This window comes from Podarcis cretensis, assembly GCF_951804945.1.
Source record: "Podarcis cretensis genome assembly, chromosome: 13".
Taxonomy (NCBI): domain Eukaryota; kingdom Metazoa; phylum Chordata; class Lepidosauria; order Squamata; family Lacertidae; genus Podarcis; species Podarcis cretensis.
Window position 1 is genome coordinate 27,867,272 of NC_137182.1, and position 19,298 is coordinate 27,886,569.

General features: G+C 47.6%; 1 protein-coding gene across 2 annotated transcripts in view; it reads right to left on the reverse strand.

The window, feature by feature from the left end:
* Positions 1-431: 431 nt before the first annotated feature.
* THRA (thyroid hormone receptor alpha) overlaps positions 432-19,298 on the reverse strand; it is a 128,519-nt gene continuing 109,652 nt past the window's right edge. Inside the window, exons 7-10 of one of the 2 annotated variants that reach the window (XR_013832363.1) lie at positions 16,577-16,723; positions 15,128-15,386; positions 4,456-12,738; positions 432-4,418 (exon numbers count right to left, since the gene is read on the reverse strand). Coding sequence is in view for 1 of the 2 variants with exons in the window: in XM_079948844.1 (XP_079804970.1) it covers positions 12,488-12,738; positions 15,128-15,386; positions 16,577-16,723 (657 nt within the window). In the remaining variant the exon portion in view is untranslated. Of the gene's footprint in view, positions 12,739-15,127; positions 15,387-16,576; positions 16,724-19,298 lie in introns of both variants that reach the window. The other variant, XM_079948844.1, reaches the window with a different exon arrangement.

Consider the following 19,298-nt stretch of genomic DNA (forward strand, 5'->3'; position numbering starts at 1 on the left):
AAGACCATCTACATTACATGCAACTTTCACACCCTCTTTCAAATCTTTTTGTTTTAAATCCCCTGAAACCGGCCAATCTACCTTCAGCCTGGTTTTTCAATAATGTGAAGCACTTACACATGTCATCAGTATGGAACCCATCTTCCCACCCTCAACCCTAAAATGTGGTGATGCTATTTTGCTTTGGTGAGGGTAGTGGTTTTTTATTTAGCAAAAAGGGGTTTCTACTGACCTTTTAGGTGTTGGGGCTTTAATGACTAAAATGGTGAATTGGGAGGGGAGGGGGGAAAGCCTTGAGAACAAAGGCTCCCACGATTTTTACCTGCAAAACAGAAATATCAACCAAGCTCCACATTCTTCTGTGTTTCGATAGCTAAAGAATAAATATTTTGCCCATCGCTACTCACCATAAATGAGACACCAAAAACCAGTTGGGGCTGTGAGGGTTGGTTTTTTTTTTTTTTGTCTTTTTTTAAGGGTAGGTTTGTTTGTTTTTTTTAATCATATATTTATTACATAAATATATAGTAAAATAGACCAGCGACAATTACCATAAAAATATCTTTCTTTAAAATCCTGACCAAAAACACAAAAAAGGGTTTGTTTGTTTTCCCCGCCCCAGACTTTTCAGGGTTTTTTTTTCTTTTTTCCAAAATCGCACGTCACAGACAAATCGTGATTGTCATTTTTTTTTTTTTTACATCAGCAGCTTCCTGCTACCCAGACACAAAAAAAGAAGAAGAAAGGGGAAGGGAGAGGGAATAAAGATGAGGTGGAGGGAGACACAATTTTCCCCACCAGGTTTTCCCCTCCCTCAGACTCCCCCAACCCAACACCCCTTCTGAAACACACTGAAAACCCCATGTCCCAAACGTACATTCACTAATAACTCCCTGCTCACAGTTTCTTTCCCTGCTCTGGACTGTGAGGGGGAAAAACCACAATGCATAGTATATGAGGGGGTGCCCCCTTTAATGGAAACTCACTTCCTCTCCTCCCTAAACCTTCTTGTCTGAATCTGTCATTGCAACTCCTGGAGTTAATACCCTTGCAGAACCAATGAGAATCCGGTGGGGCAGGGGGAGGCGCAGAAAAGATCCGTAGGGTACCATCGGCAGGAACTATATGAGGTATGTACTTGACAAAAGGAATACTGAGAAATGGTACAGGAAAAGTCTTGTCTCTCCTCCTCCCCCCTTGAATAGGCCTCTGGTGTGGGGAAAACTGGCTCCTAACCCCACAAATTGTCACAGTCGTCAAGTGCCTGGGAGGCAGAGGACATGATGGTGGGGTGTTACTCCCCTGGAGGAGCAAAACCTCCTGCTACAAAGGCCTTGAGCTTCTCAAGACAGGTTGGACATCCATCAGCAGAGATGCAGGCTGGCAGCCGCCAGAGGAGTAGGAGGGCAGCCGCGCTGTTTGCTGCTTTCCCCTGGCAAGATAGGAAAGGACTGGCGTGATGGTATATGAGTGGCACCTGAGGGGGACTGGGTGTTATGAGATGGGATGAACCCTGAGTTCTCTTCCTCCAAGAGTTGAGTTGAGGCACAAGCGCCATCTTGCCCCGGCAGCCATTACGAGATGTTTCGTGATGCCCTCTGTAGGGAGTTTTGGTGCACCGCAGAAACTTCAGAGAACTCCCATTTAGGGATATATGCCTTGCATATATCCCTGGTACAAACTCAAAATGTGCAGATTCCACCCATCCCCTTTTAAACTTAAGTATGCAAAAGCTATCTACTTCCCTTTCAGAGGCATTTTTTGAGGGGGAAGGGGAGGGGGGTCACTGATGTCAGCGACACTGGTTGTTCTTACGGAGGGGCATTTGCCTCGCCCAGAGATTGGCCTCAATAGCTAGAGCCAAGGAGATGCCCAGGGTGGAAAGATTTTCTTTGGCTACCATGCCACTGCCTCAAGACCTGAGTAACCCCCCTGAAGGAGTCTTGGTGTACCTGCCCCCTTTTTTCTCTTTTCTGGGGAACGGCTGGATGAGTTGGCTGGCTTAACTGTGTGTGTGGATAGAGTCCGCAGACAAAGTTTGAACTGGGGTCAAGTGACCGTGAGAGTTGTAGCTCTAGGGATAATCTGAGTTTGCTCATTCGCATGCAGATCTCCCCCTCTCTTGCCACTGGCAAAGAAATGATGAGCTTTTTTATATATATATGAACTAGGTCTTAGGTCAGCGTTTCCCAAACTTGGGTCTCCAGCTATTTTTGGACTACAACTCCCATCACCCCTTAGCTAGCAAGACGAGTGGTCAGGGATGATGGGAATTGTAGTCCCAAAACAGCTGGAGACCCAGGTTTGGGAAACCTGTCTTTCCTCTCTCTCTGCCACAAAACATGGTGTTAAATCGCTCACTCTTCTCTAAATGTTCAAGGGTTTGAGACAGGGCATTCTTAAAGGAAAAGACCGATGGGACAGGGCAAGTTTGCCAAGTTACTCAAAGCGATGAAGGTAGTCAAACAGGTCATCCAAATGAGTTCAGGCTGCCAAGCAGGCAAAACCCAACTACAGCAAGGTTACAGCACCAGGGGCTATGCAGAAGTCACAAATGTCTGCTTCCAACAGCAGCAGTGCCTCTTGGAGCCTCAAAGGGGTAGAGATCCCCATCAACAGAAGAGGAGAATGAATGAAGGGGAGTCCACTGGGCTAAAAGATGGATGGCTGTTATCTCTTCCCCCTACCCAAACCAAAATTCTTTTTTTTTTGGGGGGGGGGTTATGGGCAGCAGTTTGTGCATGTGTGTTGCGTGGCACGAAATCGTGCAAAGTGCACAGGGGGGGTTAACGCTTTGTATGCATAGGGAATTGCGCATGTTTAGTAACACACGGTTAATAGAACTATATTTATATATTTATGTATATGTATATATATATATACACACACACACATTATAGGTGCAATCGAGCACATGTGCACACACACCCCACCCCCAACATAGACATTTGCACCAGGATTCTGCTCCAAGACAGAACGGATGTCAACCATTATTTTCTCAGGGCTCCAAAATCCACACACACCCCGCCCCCGGTGTGGAGTTTCCCAGTTCCTGCAGCTGGATATGCGCAGTAAGTGTTGGGGAGATCAAAATATTACTTTGCAAGGAAACTTCATTATTTGGTATAAGGCAATGAAGAATTAATACCCTGCCCCCTTCTCCCTTCCTGATAATCAGGGGTGTCTTTAGCTGCTTTTGCAGGCTTGTTGACACGAGAGCAAACAGGCTCCCCGTCACGCCTCCATAGACATAGAGATCTTTGCCTAGACGGGCTATATATATAAAATATTTACAAGATTTACAGGATACAGACCAGACTATACACAGCTTGATGTATGAAAGTGCGCCCCTGCTGGCTGGTAAAGGAATAGCATTAAGGCCTCCAGAAAGAAGGGGGATGAGGGGCAGGGGGGGCTGACGGGGTCAAGATGGGATAGAGCTGGAATGGTGAATAGCAAGTGCTTCAGCCCCTCTGACAAGGTGGTAAACAAGTGAGATCAGATGGAGGAGGTGAGGGGAAAACGACAGGAGTGTTTTAAGAAGTACAGAGGTTGTTTTGATGCTCACACAGGATAGGAAGCAAGCCTTAGGCAAAAAACATACAAACCAGACAACCAGGGACTTGAACACAGAAGCAACTCGCAGTCACCTTTTGAGCACCCTGGAAAACAGACCTCGCTGCCTGTCACAATTGTTCCAAACATACCATCGGAAAAGACCAGAGCCCTAGCACTCACAACCCCCTGAATGCACACACACATCTGGCTGCAGTCAACCCACATGGCAGGAATATGGGATCCAAGGGATGAGGGCACACAGTCCAGGGGCAGAAATCACAGATGGGCAACGGAAAGGAGAAATGTGCAAGAGGTATACTTGAATGTGTGCAAACACACACACACACACACACACACACACACGTTGCATACACACACCACTCCCAAGCTTGGGCATTTATTTACATGCACACACCTCTCAAGTACATGTTCAGATATCTGGCCCACTGCATACAAATGGACACATCTGGGCTCACACAACACACACAGCCATATCCTGCCCTCATGTACTTGGGACACACGTACACACAGGCATGCCACACAGAGTCAGGGTAATAAAGCTCCCACATGAATAAACAATGCGGATTTGTGCCAATGGATGGCCCTCGTGTGGCATTCAAAGCTTGCTCAAGACTCAAGGCGATCTCTGCAGAGCCCCTTGGCATCTGAATGCCCATTCTGCTGCCCTGCCTGGTGAAGTGCTGGTGGCAGCAGGGAAGGAAGCCTTTGGTCTCCTCTGGAGCACTTCTGGAGGGTGCACAACAGATACGAACTTGCATGGAAGCCATCTTTGTTGAACGCAGCCCCCCGCCCCATAGAAGGGGGTCACGGGCTGCCTCCTACCAGACCCTAAGGGGAAGCTTACATACACACACACACACACACACACACACACACACACACACACAGAGGAAGTGGTGGGTAGAGGGACTTTTCTTCCAAATGGAGGAGGTAGATTGGTGAGTAAATTGATGAAAGAGCAGCTACTTGTCACTTGCTTTTCTGTATACTTGGGTGATTTAGGCTTGACCACAGAAGATGAACCAGGGATCCAAAAAAATGTTGATTTGTTACCCTTTCAAGATTGATAACGGAGCAGCAAAACAGCAGAAAGTGCCAAGTCTTCCAATGCATGATTTTGGCTGGAATTTCCGCCTGTGTGCAAAAGGTAAAGCAGAAGGGACGTTAACCTCCAGAGTCACAAAACTGAAGGCTGGAGCTGGGAGCATGGCTAGCAAAATGGCAGTTCTGATGCCCAAAACAAGTTCTGAGCGCACTGTGCATGTGTGTGTGTGTCCTCACATGGAAACAGTAGTGTTGCTGCTGCATGTAGGCTGGAACAGATGCAATGGACGAGAGGGCATCTGTTACGTTTTGCTTTGTTTTGGTGGGGTGGGAAAAGCTGTGGCTAAAATTTCCTTTCCTACCCAAGGCCTTTTTGCATGTGGTCACTGTAGCTGCATACTGAAGAGAAACCTAAGAGCACTTGTGACTCTCAAAATACTGCAGATCATTTTTGCAAACAACAGCAACAAAACTCGTAGCAGGAGCCCTGTGTTTGTCTGTCTGTTTGTGTGTGTGTGTGTGCTTTAAGCAAACACAACCGCAGCAGTAAAGCTCCCATTTCCAGTATGATGAATTGCGGGGAAATGTTTGCAAATGTTACACACACTCCTGTTTCCTCTCTAGACGCTGCGAGAGTTATGGCTGGTGGCAAATTTATCATAGAGTTTAAGGTGGCTTTAGAAGAGGGATCATTGTTTGGAGTGTCTGCCAGCTTGGGATTGTGGGAGTTGCAGTGCAAACCATTTTTGAGGGCATTTGGTTGGGCCACTTGGAAACGTACATGGCGCTACAACCCGAGAAACTGAATTTATTCACTTGCACTTTAGTTGATTAGTCTACCCATTGCACTGATTTTTTTTTGGGGGGGGGGTGGAAATGTGGAAAAATAAGAGGAATAGGCTGAAGAGAAATAACTGAGGGAAGGAAGTGTTCTCCCTGCCCTCAGGTCAGTGGTAGCATAAGGGGTTTCCCTGCTTTTGAGTGCAGGGGCTAGAACACTACATGAAGCTCTGTAAATTTCCAAAATGCTGCTCTACACAGGTGCAGATGATCCCATATGTGTGACTGCACAAAGACCATGGGAGCAATTATTTCTGGAGCAAGAAGTTTTTAGGGATACAGCATAAATGTCAACAGCAGACCCCATATTGGAACATATATTCCTACCCAAGTGAGAGAGAGAAAGGGAATGCCTGCTAACAGGGAGCTTCCTATATTCAAATTTTATCAGTACTTGTATTGAAAATGTTTTAATAATAATAGTAATTCTGCTGCCCAATTAACCAGGCATATCTTTATAGTTGTTTAAACATTACACACACTTCTGTCTCAGGTTAAATGTTAAAAAGTTTTCCACTACAGCCAACACTGGAACAAAGTTGTGTGTGTGTGTGTGTGTGTGTGCACGCAAAATCTCCCATGAACCATGTTCATTTCTCGTTAATCCCCAGCCCAAGGAGCGTTTCACACATGCACGATGTTGACTTGATGCCGAGTGTGTCAGCTCACTCAGGAAAAAGCATCATTCACAAGGGGACATGAATATTCTACTTGGTGGTAACCAATTCACAAAAACAAGCCATCGCTTGATGTCGTAGTCATCAACTGATGAGGATGCATGAGGCCCAAGAAAAGACATATTTTTTCAACAGACTGGGAGACACGGCTTCTGGCCATGGTGCTAGAATGGTTTTGAAATGGGACAGGAGTGGGTGGGAGTACTAACCCACCTTTATCAGAATATGTTACAGATAACTTTGTGAAAGCTGCAGCTTTCTTAGCATGTTCTGTCCTTTATCAGGAATGTAAGATCAGGGCCTGGGCTGCCAGCCAATCATCGGAATCTCTGAAGATACTGAAAAATACCTCCCGGTTGGGGGCTCCATCTGCTACCTTCCCCCATTTCAAACGAGATGGAAATCCATTCAACCTTCCATTCGAAGGCCATTCAATGGGCTAGGGAGATGAGGTTCCAGACCAAACATTTTGAGACGTGCGAAAATAATCTGTTGCACTCCTTAGGCTCTGGGTTTGAAATACGGACCATTACAGTAATACAGACTTCATTTAATTTTTGAAGGAAAAGAAAATCAAGTTTGAGTTGGGGAAGGGCTGTGGTTCAGTGGCAGATCTCCATGTCAAACATATGAAGGTTCATCTCCCCATGTTTCCAACGGAAGGATCTCTGGTAGCGAAGACTCCTGCCTGAAGCTTTGAAGAGCCGCTGGTTGCCAGAGTAGATGTGACTAAGCATGAGGAAGCTTCGTGTTTTGTTTTTTTCTGGAGGATGCGTGGTAAAACGGAAGGAGGAGGCAGGAGGGTGCGAGTGAGGAAGCATCACCAGTGGAGCATTGGGTGCAATTGATGGAATGATGGGCCCCCGGTTTACGAAGCGAGATCCAGTTCAATGGAAACGGCTGTTGCAGCTCATTCATGACCAGGCAGCAGAGCTTTTCTTGCCATCCCATTCATCCCTTTCTGCTGGTAGAGAATTCTGACGGAGCGAGAGAAAGAGGACAGCTCCATGCAGAACTGTGTCATGGGCTGGGGGGTCAGAAGATGCACAGGGAGGAAGGATGCAAAAAGAGCGGGGAGCGGAGAGTCCAGGGTGTTCTAATTCTGCCCCTCTGAAGGATTTCTTGCATAGCAGGAAAACAGCAGATTAGGGAGTAACCATTCATGGAATTCTTGAAAAGATGCAATATCAAGGGGAGAGGAAGCTGGGTATAGAGATTCGTGGGTGTGCATGGTTGCATGAGTGTTTTGCGCAGCCTTTAAAAACCTGCCAAAGACACACACTGGTGGCTTCTGGTTGGAACTCAGCCAAATGTTCTCTTATGGAGGAAGGCTGATTGCTCAGGGGCAGAGCTTATGCCTTGCAGGAAGGAGGTCCAGCCCCTGTCGCATCCAGCAACAGGACCATGGGTCTTCCCCTCCCCCTTCTTTGGCAAGGAAATGGAGTGGGAAGTTGATGGCCATCTGGCCCACGCCCTTGCTGTTGCTGCTCCAGTCATAGTCTGATTCGTGGGGGGGGGGGGACCCAAACTGCTAGGAGACTCTTCACAGATCTGCATTGCGTTTCGCTAGATACAAAATCTGGGTAAGACCTCTCCTGATGCCTTGGGAAGGCTGCCGTTTGTAAGGCTAGGCAAGCCTGGATTAGACGGAGCAATGGGCTGACTTTGTATAAGGCAGATTCCTATGTTCATATGATGGATTATTGGTTCCCTGTTCAGAAGCTCCAGAGATAACTGTGATTTCCTCCGAAGCCTTTGAGAGAGGATCAGAGCCCAGTACATCAATCCTATGCGTGTTTACTAAGCAGAAAGTCCTGGCAGTTTCAGTGGGACTTAATCCAGGGTAAATTGCATAGGACTGCAGCTTTAATTGCATAAAGGTTTCGGGATGGACAGACAGACAGGCGCGCACACACCTACAAACACACACAGAGCGTTCTTAAGCTCATTGCAAGGTACAGATATTAATGCAAGAAGGGAAGTGTTTTAAGTGCGAAAAGACCTCTGTAATGCTTGCTTATAACAGGCTTGCAGGATTGGTTGTCTGGGGGGTCACAACAGGTTTTAAAAATTAGTGGAGCGGAAATCGGGGAGGAGTAGAATTACTGGGTCTGCAGCAAGAAGGGGCAGAGTTAAGTTATTCATGTGCACTGGCTGCTTCTCAGTGTCTTTTGTGGACAGGCAAGACTGAGCATGAAGGAATCTAAGCTTCTATTTATAGGGCTGTTCTGTGTATGTGCACACACGGGGGACAGGAAGTTTTATGTCGCAATTTAAGTACAAGGAGAAAACGGCAGGCTAAAAAGTCGACTAACCAGGTTGTGGAGTCCCTCATCTTTGGATACTTTTCTAATTATTATTGCATGGGCATTAGGCTTTGTGGGTGGTTCGGGTAAGACCGTCCCAGTCTCTGTGAGGGACTAGGAGATGTTTTGACTCCCAAGAAGCCGACCACCAGAGGGCCCCCACCCCGCATTTCAACAGATTAACTCACATCTTCCGGGCCAAGAATTCTGCGACTGCACGACCCCAAGATAAACAATTTCAATAGACACAGCTGCAATTCCCCTGGGGAGACAGTTGATGGGAATACAACTAGGACTGTGTTTACTCTGCGCTTTAAAAACAAATGGACGCCTAAATCCCACATCGAGAATAGCTGGATGCTGTGCTAAGAAAAGCCGAATAATTGAGCAAAACTGCATAATGTGTGCTTATTTTGCATAATGTATTCCGCTTCTGCAATGGAGCCTTGTGCTCTCCTACCCTCCTCACGAGAAATTCCACTTAGCCCCACTCCGAGATACTTCGCCAGGTTTTCCAAGCTTATCTTTGCAGCCGTAATTGGCTAGGATTAGCTTTCTTTCTGAGAACTAGGACTCCTGATGACCTGTGTCCTATGCCAAGTCCCTATGTCTGTATGGACCAGTCACAGCCCTCTAAGATCACCAGCTATGCTGTGGCGGCAACCTGGAACTCTAAGCTCTATTCAATACCATCGGCTCAGCAGCAACGCGCCCCCCCTCCCCCAAACATATCCCACATCTTTATAGGTGATTAAAACAAAACAAAACAAAACAAAAAGACTACTTTTTTTTCTTCCAACCCCAATTTCGTTTGCGTGATTTTTTCTTTTCTTTTTTTTTTCTTTTATGTGAACAGACCCGTACAAAGATTTTATCTTCTTAATTAAAAAAAAAAATTATACATACTTATATATATATTTTTTTCTGTATATTAGCTTAAACTGGAGCTGTGTTTCTCCATGCGCCGGCCCCTGAACCTTCAAAACGGTACATCTGACATGCACCCAACCCATCGCGTTAAAAAAACGTTCCCCACGGCGTCTTGAATGAGGTAAGAGGTAAAGGGTTTTGTTTTTTTCCAACGGAAACCAAGTGACAGAGGAGAGAAAGAAAAGGAAGGGGAGCGGAGAGTGGGGGTGAAAAAACCAAAGAAAAAGATTATCACTCCCCCGCTCCCCCAATATTACAGTTGCAAAAAAAAAAAAAAAAAAAAAGAGGGGAGAAAGAGAGAGGGAGGATTGGCTGACAGATTACAAAGAGATGGATGTATCACAGAATTATGTGGCTCAGGCAAGAGTTCTGACCCATTAACAGCATTAAGTGCCAAAATAAGGGGATCACAGTCTGGTTTGCATTAAGGGCAGAAAACAAACAGGAAGAAAAAAGCGGGAAGCTGGTAGTCTTTTTTTTCCTCCTTAAAAAAAACAACAACACTTCTCCCAATCTGTAGAGCAACTGGGATCAGCAGCTGGAAGTTCCAGGGCTGAATCCGGCCCCCAAAGCTCCAACTGCTGCCCCCTTGCCCCCTGCCAACCCAGAGGCAGGAGAGCTGTGTGAAAGGCCTTGGGTGGGTGGGTGGGTGTGGCTATGGCATTGGGAACTGGCTGGCAAGTCTGCTTTGAGGAGTGGGAAGGAAGCCTGGCCCTATCACTGCCACGCTCCGTCCTCCCTCCTCAAAGCGATGCTCCTTTGAGACTATCTGCTGCCCAGGTCTTCAGAGGACCTGCCCGTTCGCCGAACAACCAGGAATAAACAGAGAAGTAGAATGCTAAAATGAAGGAGGAGGAAGAGGAGGAGGAAAGAAGGGTCAAAATGGCAGACGGAGGCAAGACCCAGACCGGAAACCTGGGGTGTTCCTTTTTAGCGTTCCTCGCGCCAGCTTGGCCGATTCGGCTTTTCCAAAATGCGCCTGGGTTTCCAGCTGGGCTTCCTCCCGCCTGGTTGTTGCCTCCTGAGGTGAAGGGGGCCTGGTTCTGCCCATGGCGTGAAGGGTCGGCTGGCATGACCACCCTGGGTGGTTAGGAGGTATAAGCGCACCAGAAGATGGGGTGACCCAACACCCCTCTGAAAGGGGGGAAAACTAGATTGGATCAGGCAGTGCTATCCCCATGTTCCTGCCCCGGAGAAGCCAGTTCGAAAGGCCTTTCCCCACAGCCCTGCCACCCTTTTCTGGGCATGACTTCACCTGTGCTACAGCAGCCCTGAAGGTTGAAGAGTGTACGGGGTGTGGGACGCTACGGGGCAGGGGAAATCTTTAAGTGGCGGGCAAAAAAACCCAAATACTTGGCACCTTCCCCCGTTCGGTTAGGAACCCTCCAGATCTGTTAATGCTAGTAGAGTGGCCTGTAGGTGTCTGGGTGGCGGAAGGAACACTGCTTCCTCTGCAGGGATGCCGTCCTTTCTCCTGTATTGATAAGTGCCATTTGCAAAACAAAACAAAACAAAACACCCCCCAAAAACGACAACGAATAAAGAGAAAGGGGGGGGGAAAGGACTCAACCCTTACTTGGCTCTCTTGGAGGGCTGAGGAGCCAGGCTCCCGGGCTCGCCGCTTCCCCAGAGAGCAGAGCGCGTAAGGGAGGGCAGCAAGGTTATTATAGTGCAGCAAGAAGTGTACCGCCACGCGGCGCGGGAAAGCGTGTGCAAAAGAAGGAGCAAGGGCCCTTCCGAAGCCCGGTGGGAACGTTGCATGCGGACTTTCAGCTTGGGGAGGGGCAGTGTAAGACTGGGCGGGGCCACGTTAGACCAGCCCACCTTGCCCAACATGGAGGTAGATTGGCTGAAGCCTAGGGCGGGGTGGGGGGGGGTGAGTTTCAGGGGCAGGGAGGAAGGCAGAGGTGTGTCCTGGACCCCCCCTCAGCACTGGAACGCAAAGCAGGCACCTCTTCGGTTCAGCCCTGCAGTGCGATTCGAAGCAAAATATAATAGATCTCTTATTCAATCACCTGTTTTTCCCACTAGGGGGAGGAGTGGAGAGGGGAGCCTTTGCCTATTTCCAAAGTGCATTTGTCCTTCCCGTGCGGACCTTAAGCCTCAATTTGGGGTTTCTTTCTTGTCTTTCCTTAATCGCCTGTGTTTTGCCAAACCACCTGCAGCAATGTCCCCTCCCCACCCGACCTCCAATAATTTAATAGGATTTCTCTCTGTCTCTCTCTCACTCTCTCTCGGCTCCTTTTCTTAACTTTTTTTTTAAAAAAATCTTTTATTTCTTTTACAAAAAAAGTGCATTTTATATTTTAGCCTCCTGGGGAGGGTAACTAAATGCTAAGAGTTCTAAAAGAAAAAAAAGAAGAAGAAAAAGAATATAACAACCAAACACACTCTGACGTTTCCTGGGACTGTTATGTGCAAAAGAAACATATATATATTTATATATATTGGTAATCAAGTCCATTTAAACGAGAGAGGTTTGATCAGGGCAAAAGAAGAGGTGCTGACTCGTTCCAGTGCTGTCAGGGGTGGGGGAACTGCTACTGAATGAGGAGAAGGGCAAAAAGGTGGGGGGTTTTTTTTTGGGGGGGGAGTAAAATATGGATTAATTTCCTTAACATTGTGTCAAAAATTTTAAGACAGATGTCTCACCCTGGAAAGACAGCTTTGGGAGAAAAGGGTATTGGAGGAAGAAAGATAAACAAGGGGTGAGTGAGAAACATATTGCCCACTTAATTTTTTTGTGTTTGTCTGCCTAGACAAAAAAAAAGTATTGGCTGCTGCACAAGTCTACCGTATAACGAAGGTTCTTTTGTTGTTGTTGTATAGTTTCGACCTTTTTTTTGGTGGCCCGACCCCCATCCACGATGCCTTGCCTCCCCTTCCATGTGATTCACTGACGCTGACGTGCAATATTTAGAAAAAACAAAACAAAAAAGAAAAATGAAAACAACAAAACAGAACAAAAAAAAAAAGAAAATCTGTTGTGTCCGAGGTGATGAGGTTGGGGGTGGGGGCCCCGCGGCCCAGAAGTCCAGACATCGCCCCAGTCCCAAACTGCCCCATCTCCCCAATTCTCCCAAGCCACCCTGTCTGCCCCCCTTCCCCCCCTTAGACTTCCTGATCCTCGAAGACCTCGAGGAAGAGCGGGGGGAAGAGCTCCGTGGGGCATTCCACCTTCATGTGCAGGAAGCGGCTTGCGTGGCAAGCTCCAATCATGCGCAGGTCGGTCACCTTCATGAGGAGCTTGGGCCAGAAGTGGGGAATGTTGTGTTTGCGATAGTTGATGTAGTGTTCAAATGCCAGCAGGTACGTCTCTTGGCATTTCTCAATCTTGTCGACGCAGATCAGCCCGCTGCGGTCTGCAAAGGGGGGAACAGAGGGGGTGTGAGAAGGGTGCCCGTGGCGCCAGGTCCAAGCCCTGCCTAGCCCAGCCTCCCACTTCCCTGCAGTGGCTCCCGAGATGTTGATGGGAAGCAGCACACAAGCAGAGCATGAGCCCAGAAGCCTCCTCTTCCCACTTGGGACTCCCAGCGCCTGGTATTCAGAGTGCATACATGCCTATGACAGCCTTGTCGGCTTGTCCTCCACGAATGTCACCCCCTGGCTAAAGACGTTTGAGCTGCTGGCTGTCATGCCACCTTAGGGTCAATGAGCTCCAGAATTTTACTGCGTGCCGTGTGCTTGCTTTTGCTGGGCCCGAATCATCCAGTGTTCGGCTGGGTGGCCCTGAGCTGGAAATTTCCATCCCAGCTCTGGATTCCAGTGTGGCTGCTTAAAGCCAACTCAACAGCCAGCTCCTCCAGCCAAATCTCAGGTTAGGAACGCAAGTCCAAGGAAGCCAACCGGGTGCCTTTGTTTCTCAGTTTGATCCTTTTACTTGGTTTCGTACACCTTGTGGTGTTTTAGGCACTGTGACTTGCAGTTATTTTTATTGATCATAGTTTGTAGTTACAAACTGCAATGGTAAAGAGTGAATTTCTGTTTAATTATTATTTGCTGATGTTTCGAGAGTTAATTTTACTGATCACCGAGTATTACTTTATTATTCGATATAAGTTGTTCCATTTTAAATTATGTTTTATTGTGATTTTGTGGTATTGGATCAGATCATTATAAGGTATGTGTTCTCTGTTGTATATTTTGTTGCTGAAAACCGCCTTGTGCATAATAATAATAATACAGAAAGGGGGTATACAAATTACCGTACTTTTCCGTGTATAAGACTACGGTTTTTTTTTACTTTAAAATAAGGTTAAAAAACTGAGGGTGTTGTATACACGGATAGCGCATATGCCCATTTTCTAAATGTGGGGTGTCTAAATGTAGGGATGTCTTATACATGGGGGCATCTTATACACGGAAAAATACGGTAAAAGTGAAATGAGACTGTCCGACCAACTGCAACCCTACATTCAAGCTGGCCACTCAGTGCACCCCACCTGCAATGATCCTGAACCCACCTTCTTAACACCCACTGGCTCCAAGACCAATTTAATTGACCTTGGAGGTGGCTGAATTACGCTCCTCCTGGCAAACCCATTGAGCGGTTATCATATTCTCTACTATATCACCCATTTCCTTGTCCCTCCATGGCTGCACTGACCTGCCCAATACCCAAATACACCCCACTCAAAACTGCATATGCCCTGTGGTGGTGGCTCAGGCATCTATGTTCACAGGTGGATCCAAATCTATGCCTTTTAAGGGAAGGGCTCAGACAGCGGCAGAGGATGTGTTCTGCATGCAAAAAGGCCTTGGGGTTTCACCCCAGCATTTCTAGGCAGTCGCCTGTCCAAAACCCTGCCCAGCTGCTGCGAGTCAACACAGACAAGAAGCGGGGAACCCTCCTGGGGTGGAAGCCCAGATTCGTACTGGACCAACCTTCTAGTCAAGCAGCAGATCAAGGCAAAAAGGAGGTTTTGGCAAAGCAGGCATGCTCATCACTTCATATCCATACATGCAACACACACAGCCGCCTGCAGATTTTCACTCTCCTCCCTCCCACAGCCAGCAGTTAGTCTTGGGGTGGGGGTGGGGGAAGCATTTTGACTTTTTCCCAAGCCTCACTGCCAGATCTTCATGGAGACTGCCCCTGCAGAAGGGAAGATTAACCCTTCCTCCCCCTTCTGCACTCACACAAACTGCTCCATGTGCTGTAATTAGGCTTGGAGGAAACCTACTATTGGAGCAGACAGTAAGGGTTTCCCCCAAGTTTAACAGCAGCAGGGGGCGGTGTTCAGTGGGTCACATGGCACAAGGAAGGCGGTAACCCTTCCCCCTCCAGCTTCAACCAGCTCCAATCCTCCCAAGTCCAGTGTAGCAATTTGGCTAAAAAACCCCCAAACCCTTCAATTGGAGTGGTTGAACGGGCTTCTTAAAAAGCCCAAATTCTGTGTTTTTGGCACTGCTGCAGCATATGTGGAAGATTCATTCTTCCCACCCCTACTGTGACCCCCCTCCAACAAACCCACCAAAATTAGGCTTGAAAAAAAGCCTCTGATTGGCTCCAATAAAAGGCCCCCACCCCAGCCTGATGGCTGAGAGTGAGCAGATTGGGGGTGCTATGGGCCAGATGGGGAGGTCGCACTCCAGTGGCCCATCACTGGCATAGAAAGTGCTGAGCTGGACGGATCCATGGCCTGACTCAGTATGAGGCAGCTTCCTATCCACCCCCGTTGGGCGGAGAGGGGCGTATGCATAATCAGACCCAGGGCTGGAGGGGGGAAGCGTATATCCCGAATCCTGTACCTGAGGACATGAGCAGCACAGCCTGGAGCAGCGCCACTTCGGTGTCGTCCAGGTTGAAGGCAGAGAGGGACTTGCCCAGATCAAAGATGGCGTCCGACACCACGCCCAGGCCGCCGTTCTTCAGCTGCTCCCGCTTGACGGCCATCTCGCCGCTTAGCGTCAGCGTCTCGCTCTCGGGGTCATAGCGCACAGCTGCCCGCAGCGACATGATCTCCATGCAGCAGCCCTTCAGAAGGATGATCTGGTCCTCACAAGGCAGCTGTGGGCAGGGAGAGGCATGGCGGTCAGTGGCAGCCTCGCCGCCGTTCGGCTTGTTAGGGAAGTGCTTCGCAGAGAAGAGGGCCCTTTGCACACTTTGCTCCAGACTCCATGGAGTTAGTATGTTTCCACTGCCCCCAACAAAGGAGCAAAGCGAGGGTTTATGAGGAGACAAGGAACGGGTGCACTAAGGAGAGATCATGGAAAGGGGAAAGGCCAGAGTCTAGGCATGAATCAAAGCAGGGTGAGGAGCAGCGGGAAATCAGGAATTGCTTGGGAGAGGGTAAGAACTTGGCACTTCTCTTCAAAAACCATTTGTTTGAAGGAAGAAGGAAGAAGAGTCTTGTAACACCTTAGTACACTTACTGTGGCACAAGTTTTTGTGGACTACAGTCCATATCATCAGCTGTATGAAGAAGTATTCCAAGTTACAGGTTTATTATATGCATGGTTTGGGTGGGTGGGAATTGGAATGTACACAGCTATCCTGAAATGTTTCTTGAAACAAACTCCTACCTCTGAGAACGTTCATCATTTTGCAGCTATTAGTCACCCAATACGTTACAGCTTCACAGCCATTTTTCCCTTTTAGGGTTTTCGCCTTCGTCAAATGATGCCAGCTAATCAGGAATCACAAAGTGGCCACAATGGCATCATGATGCTACACAACCAATCTGGTTTTGCTACATGCTCGGTTTACATTACTGAGATCAAATCAAGCTATTTTGGAGTACCTGGACCGGTCACTTGGGTGATCCTAGCCAATCAGGAAGCCCATTCCAAGTCAATGCATTCCGAATCAATACCCTTCCTTTTCATTTTGACTTATGAAAGGTTGCGCTGAAAGAACAGAGCACCTTCTGACACTGACAGAGGCGGTCATGAAAATTGTCTGTCACTTTTGGTTTAGGCCTACCCATCATCAGCACCTCAGCCTGACTGGACAAGGCGATAACAAGCTTGCTTGCACCCCATCATACCTCTCTACCTGCCCCTTAATATTTCCTTCTGGTGGCAAACCATGGAGATTATTATGGTTGGAGGAAGCAAGAAGCTGGCTCCACACCTGTGGCTTTCCCCTTATTAATCAGTGTAACGGGAAGACATGTGATCTCTGCACGTTCAAGAGATTATCACCAAACTCCTTTCTTCCCAAACCTCTGACAGAATCTACCCACCCACCTCGCTTACCTCTGAAAACATGGGCAGTTTTTTGGCAAAATCCACCACACGGGTGATGGCGGGGGTGATGATCTTCGTAAACTCACTGAACGCCTCCAAGTCCACTTTGTCCCCATCGGGCATGGAGGCCATAGGTGACTGACCGATATCTTCGGGCTGTGAGTGGGGCGAGAAGAGAGGCAGAATCATGACTCTGCAGAACAAAAATTTGGGATGAATCCACCTTCCAGTCTCAAAAACCACCAGAATCCAACTCTACTTTTGCAACAGGAAGAACTACATGTTCTGAATCTTCTGTTGATGCGTGCTGCACGTGCAGCTTGCTGGGAACTAATGGGCAAAACACACTGAAACACGGCCTTCTTTTTAAGGCACATGGTACCATTAGGCAATTCCCCCTTGTTGAACTGTCTGTTCTGGTTCTGAAGGACGCACAACCCTGGCAACATAAAACTTTGCAAGGTAGACTTTAGCATATCAACAACATGGCACCCACAGGGTTCCCTGCCCTGCTGAAATCAGATTTGAAAGAAGCATTCTATTGCATCCTCTAGAACAGGCTGTACTAGCCTGTGCTAGATTATGCTAGTGCCCAGAAAAGTTTCTCTGGGTTACAAATCTGTCCATCAACACGAAAAAGCTCACTGCTGTATCTCACACCAAAACCCACAGTTTCCCACCAAGTTGCTGCTTCATTTTCCAAGTGAATAACCTTGATGTTTCTCACTGAGTCAGTGCACATTTCACGTAGGGACTCTGTCAACAGCGCTGACAAGATCTGGAGCAAGCCACAGCCTCATGTGTTGAAGGTAGGGAAGCTCCAGGATTTCATCCAGCCCTCATTTTTAAGTGATTCGCACTTCCAGGATGAGGGCGAGGATCAGAATGCAGCGATTTTTAAGGTTTCCATGCTTCCCTAGATTTTGCGATGCGGTTCTTGGCTCGAAAGAAGTACCAAAACGCACCCAGAAATGATTATTTTGCAGCGAAACTCATACAAGTTGTGTGTTTTGTGAAATGTGCATTCAAAAGTACTGTGAATTATAATATAGCTTAATATTAATTTTTACAGGAAAGGAAGTGGCAAAGGGTTGATCAATTTCTAGTTTAAGGCAATCTCAAACTACTTTCCTGTATTGTTAAAATTCATTTTGGCTTCTCCTGCTTTGCAATCTGTTGTGTCTCTGCTGGGGGATGGAGGGACAGAGAAGAACTCCTCAAGTGGAAAATGGGGGTCTACGCTGGACAAAGACAAATTGTGTTCTGTCCCCATGAATATTTTCCTAATTTACCCTAGTCCATGCAAGTACAGTCATACCTCAGCTTACAGCCGCTTCAGGTTGCATTTTTTTGGGTTACAGACCCGCCAAACCCCAAAAGTACTGGAACGGGTTACTTCCAGGTTTCAGTGGTCGCGCATGCGCAGAAGAGCCGAATCGCAACCTGTGCGTGCACAGACGCACTGCTGTGGGTTGCAAACGCTGCGGATTGTGAACATGCATCCTGCACGAATCACGTTCGCAACCCGAGCGTTCACTGTAAATGAAAAACACGCTCCACTTACTTATATGGAGCGAGAGGGTAAAGAATGCAATCGGGGAGGAGACAGAATTGCTTTGCACCTTAAGCGCCTGTTGTCACAAGGGCCTGCAGGCGTCTTCCCCTTGAAGGATTCCTCCAATTATCCTCTAGGACACCTGAAGTTCTGTTGCCCCTGCTGAGTGGGTGCAGCCCTGTGCACACCCCCTTTCTGGAGCAAGGCACCCCTTCTGTTTTTAATGCAGGACATTAATCAACATTAAGGGCATGCTAGAGCCTGTGACCCACCCATGTGGGAGCCGGGGAAGCTTTTATGCTGTGTGGGGGTTTTTTTACCAGTAAAAATGGTGCATTGGAACCCACCACACTTCTCTCCTGTTCTTCCTTTGCAGAACTTAAACGAGGTTTGCCGTTTGTTTCCCCCGTTCCTTAAGAGAACACCTAAAACTGCACTTGTGTTGCTTTCAGACCACTGCCCAGACTGAATTTCAAAACTGTAGCTTAATTTAGGAACGTGTTTGTCTGTCATTGCAAAGCTTAGGAGTGTGTGTGTGTGTGTGTGTGTGTGTGTGTGTGTGTTAATATTTTTATTGGTTTTCATTATAACAAGCATCTTATAACAATAAGCATTAAGAAATAAAAAATAGAGATTTGAACAACTGTATCATTTTGCATAATGTTTGTACATTCAGTTCAGTACCAAAATACTGTATGGGATTTTTCCAGTTCCCTGACTTCCCTCTACCCTTGTGTGTGTTTGGTGGTGGGGAGAAGAAGGACTACGAGAGAGAAATGTTTCTCCAAGAGCCACCCTGCCTGCTGGCCTCTGATTTCCTTTCTCCCCCTCCCCTCAAGCCCCACTTCCCTTGACCTCTATGTCCTGACCTGCCCTGGCACTAGCTGACTGTGGCCAGAAGAGGGCACCCCACACCAGCAATCCCTACTCTGTAAGGCAAGGGGGAAGGGAGGGGGATGGGTTGGGGGGTTTCCGGCCCATCTGCCCTTGGAGGGAGCTGAGAGGTCACAGCTGTGTCCCTTTGCTCAATCACTTTAACCCTTCAAAGGTCCCTCTCTAGGGCCTGAATCATTTGCTAAAGCTGTGGGAGGAGGAGAAACCTTTATTTAATTAAAACTATTGAGATCTTGGATTTTATTGCCATATGTTTTGACTTCCAAGCTTACTACCAGTGCT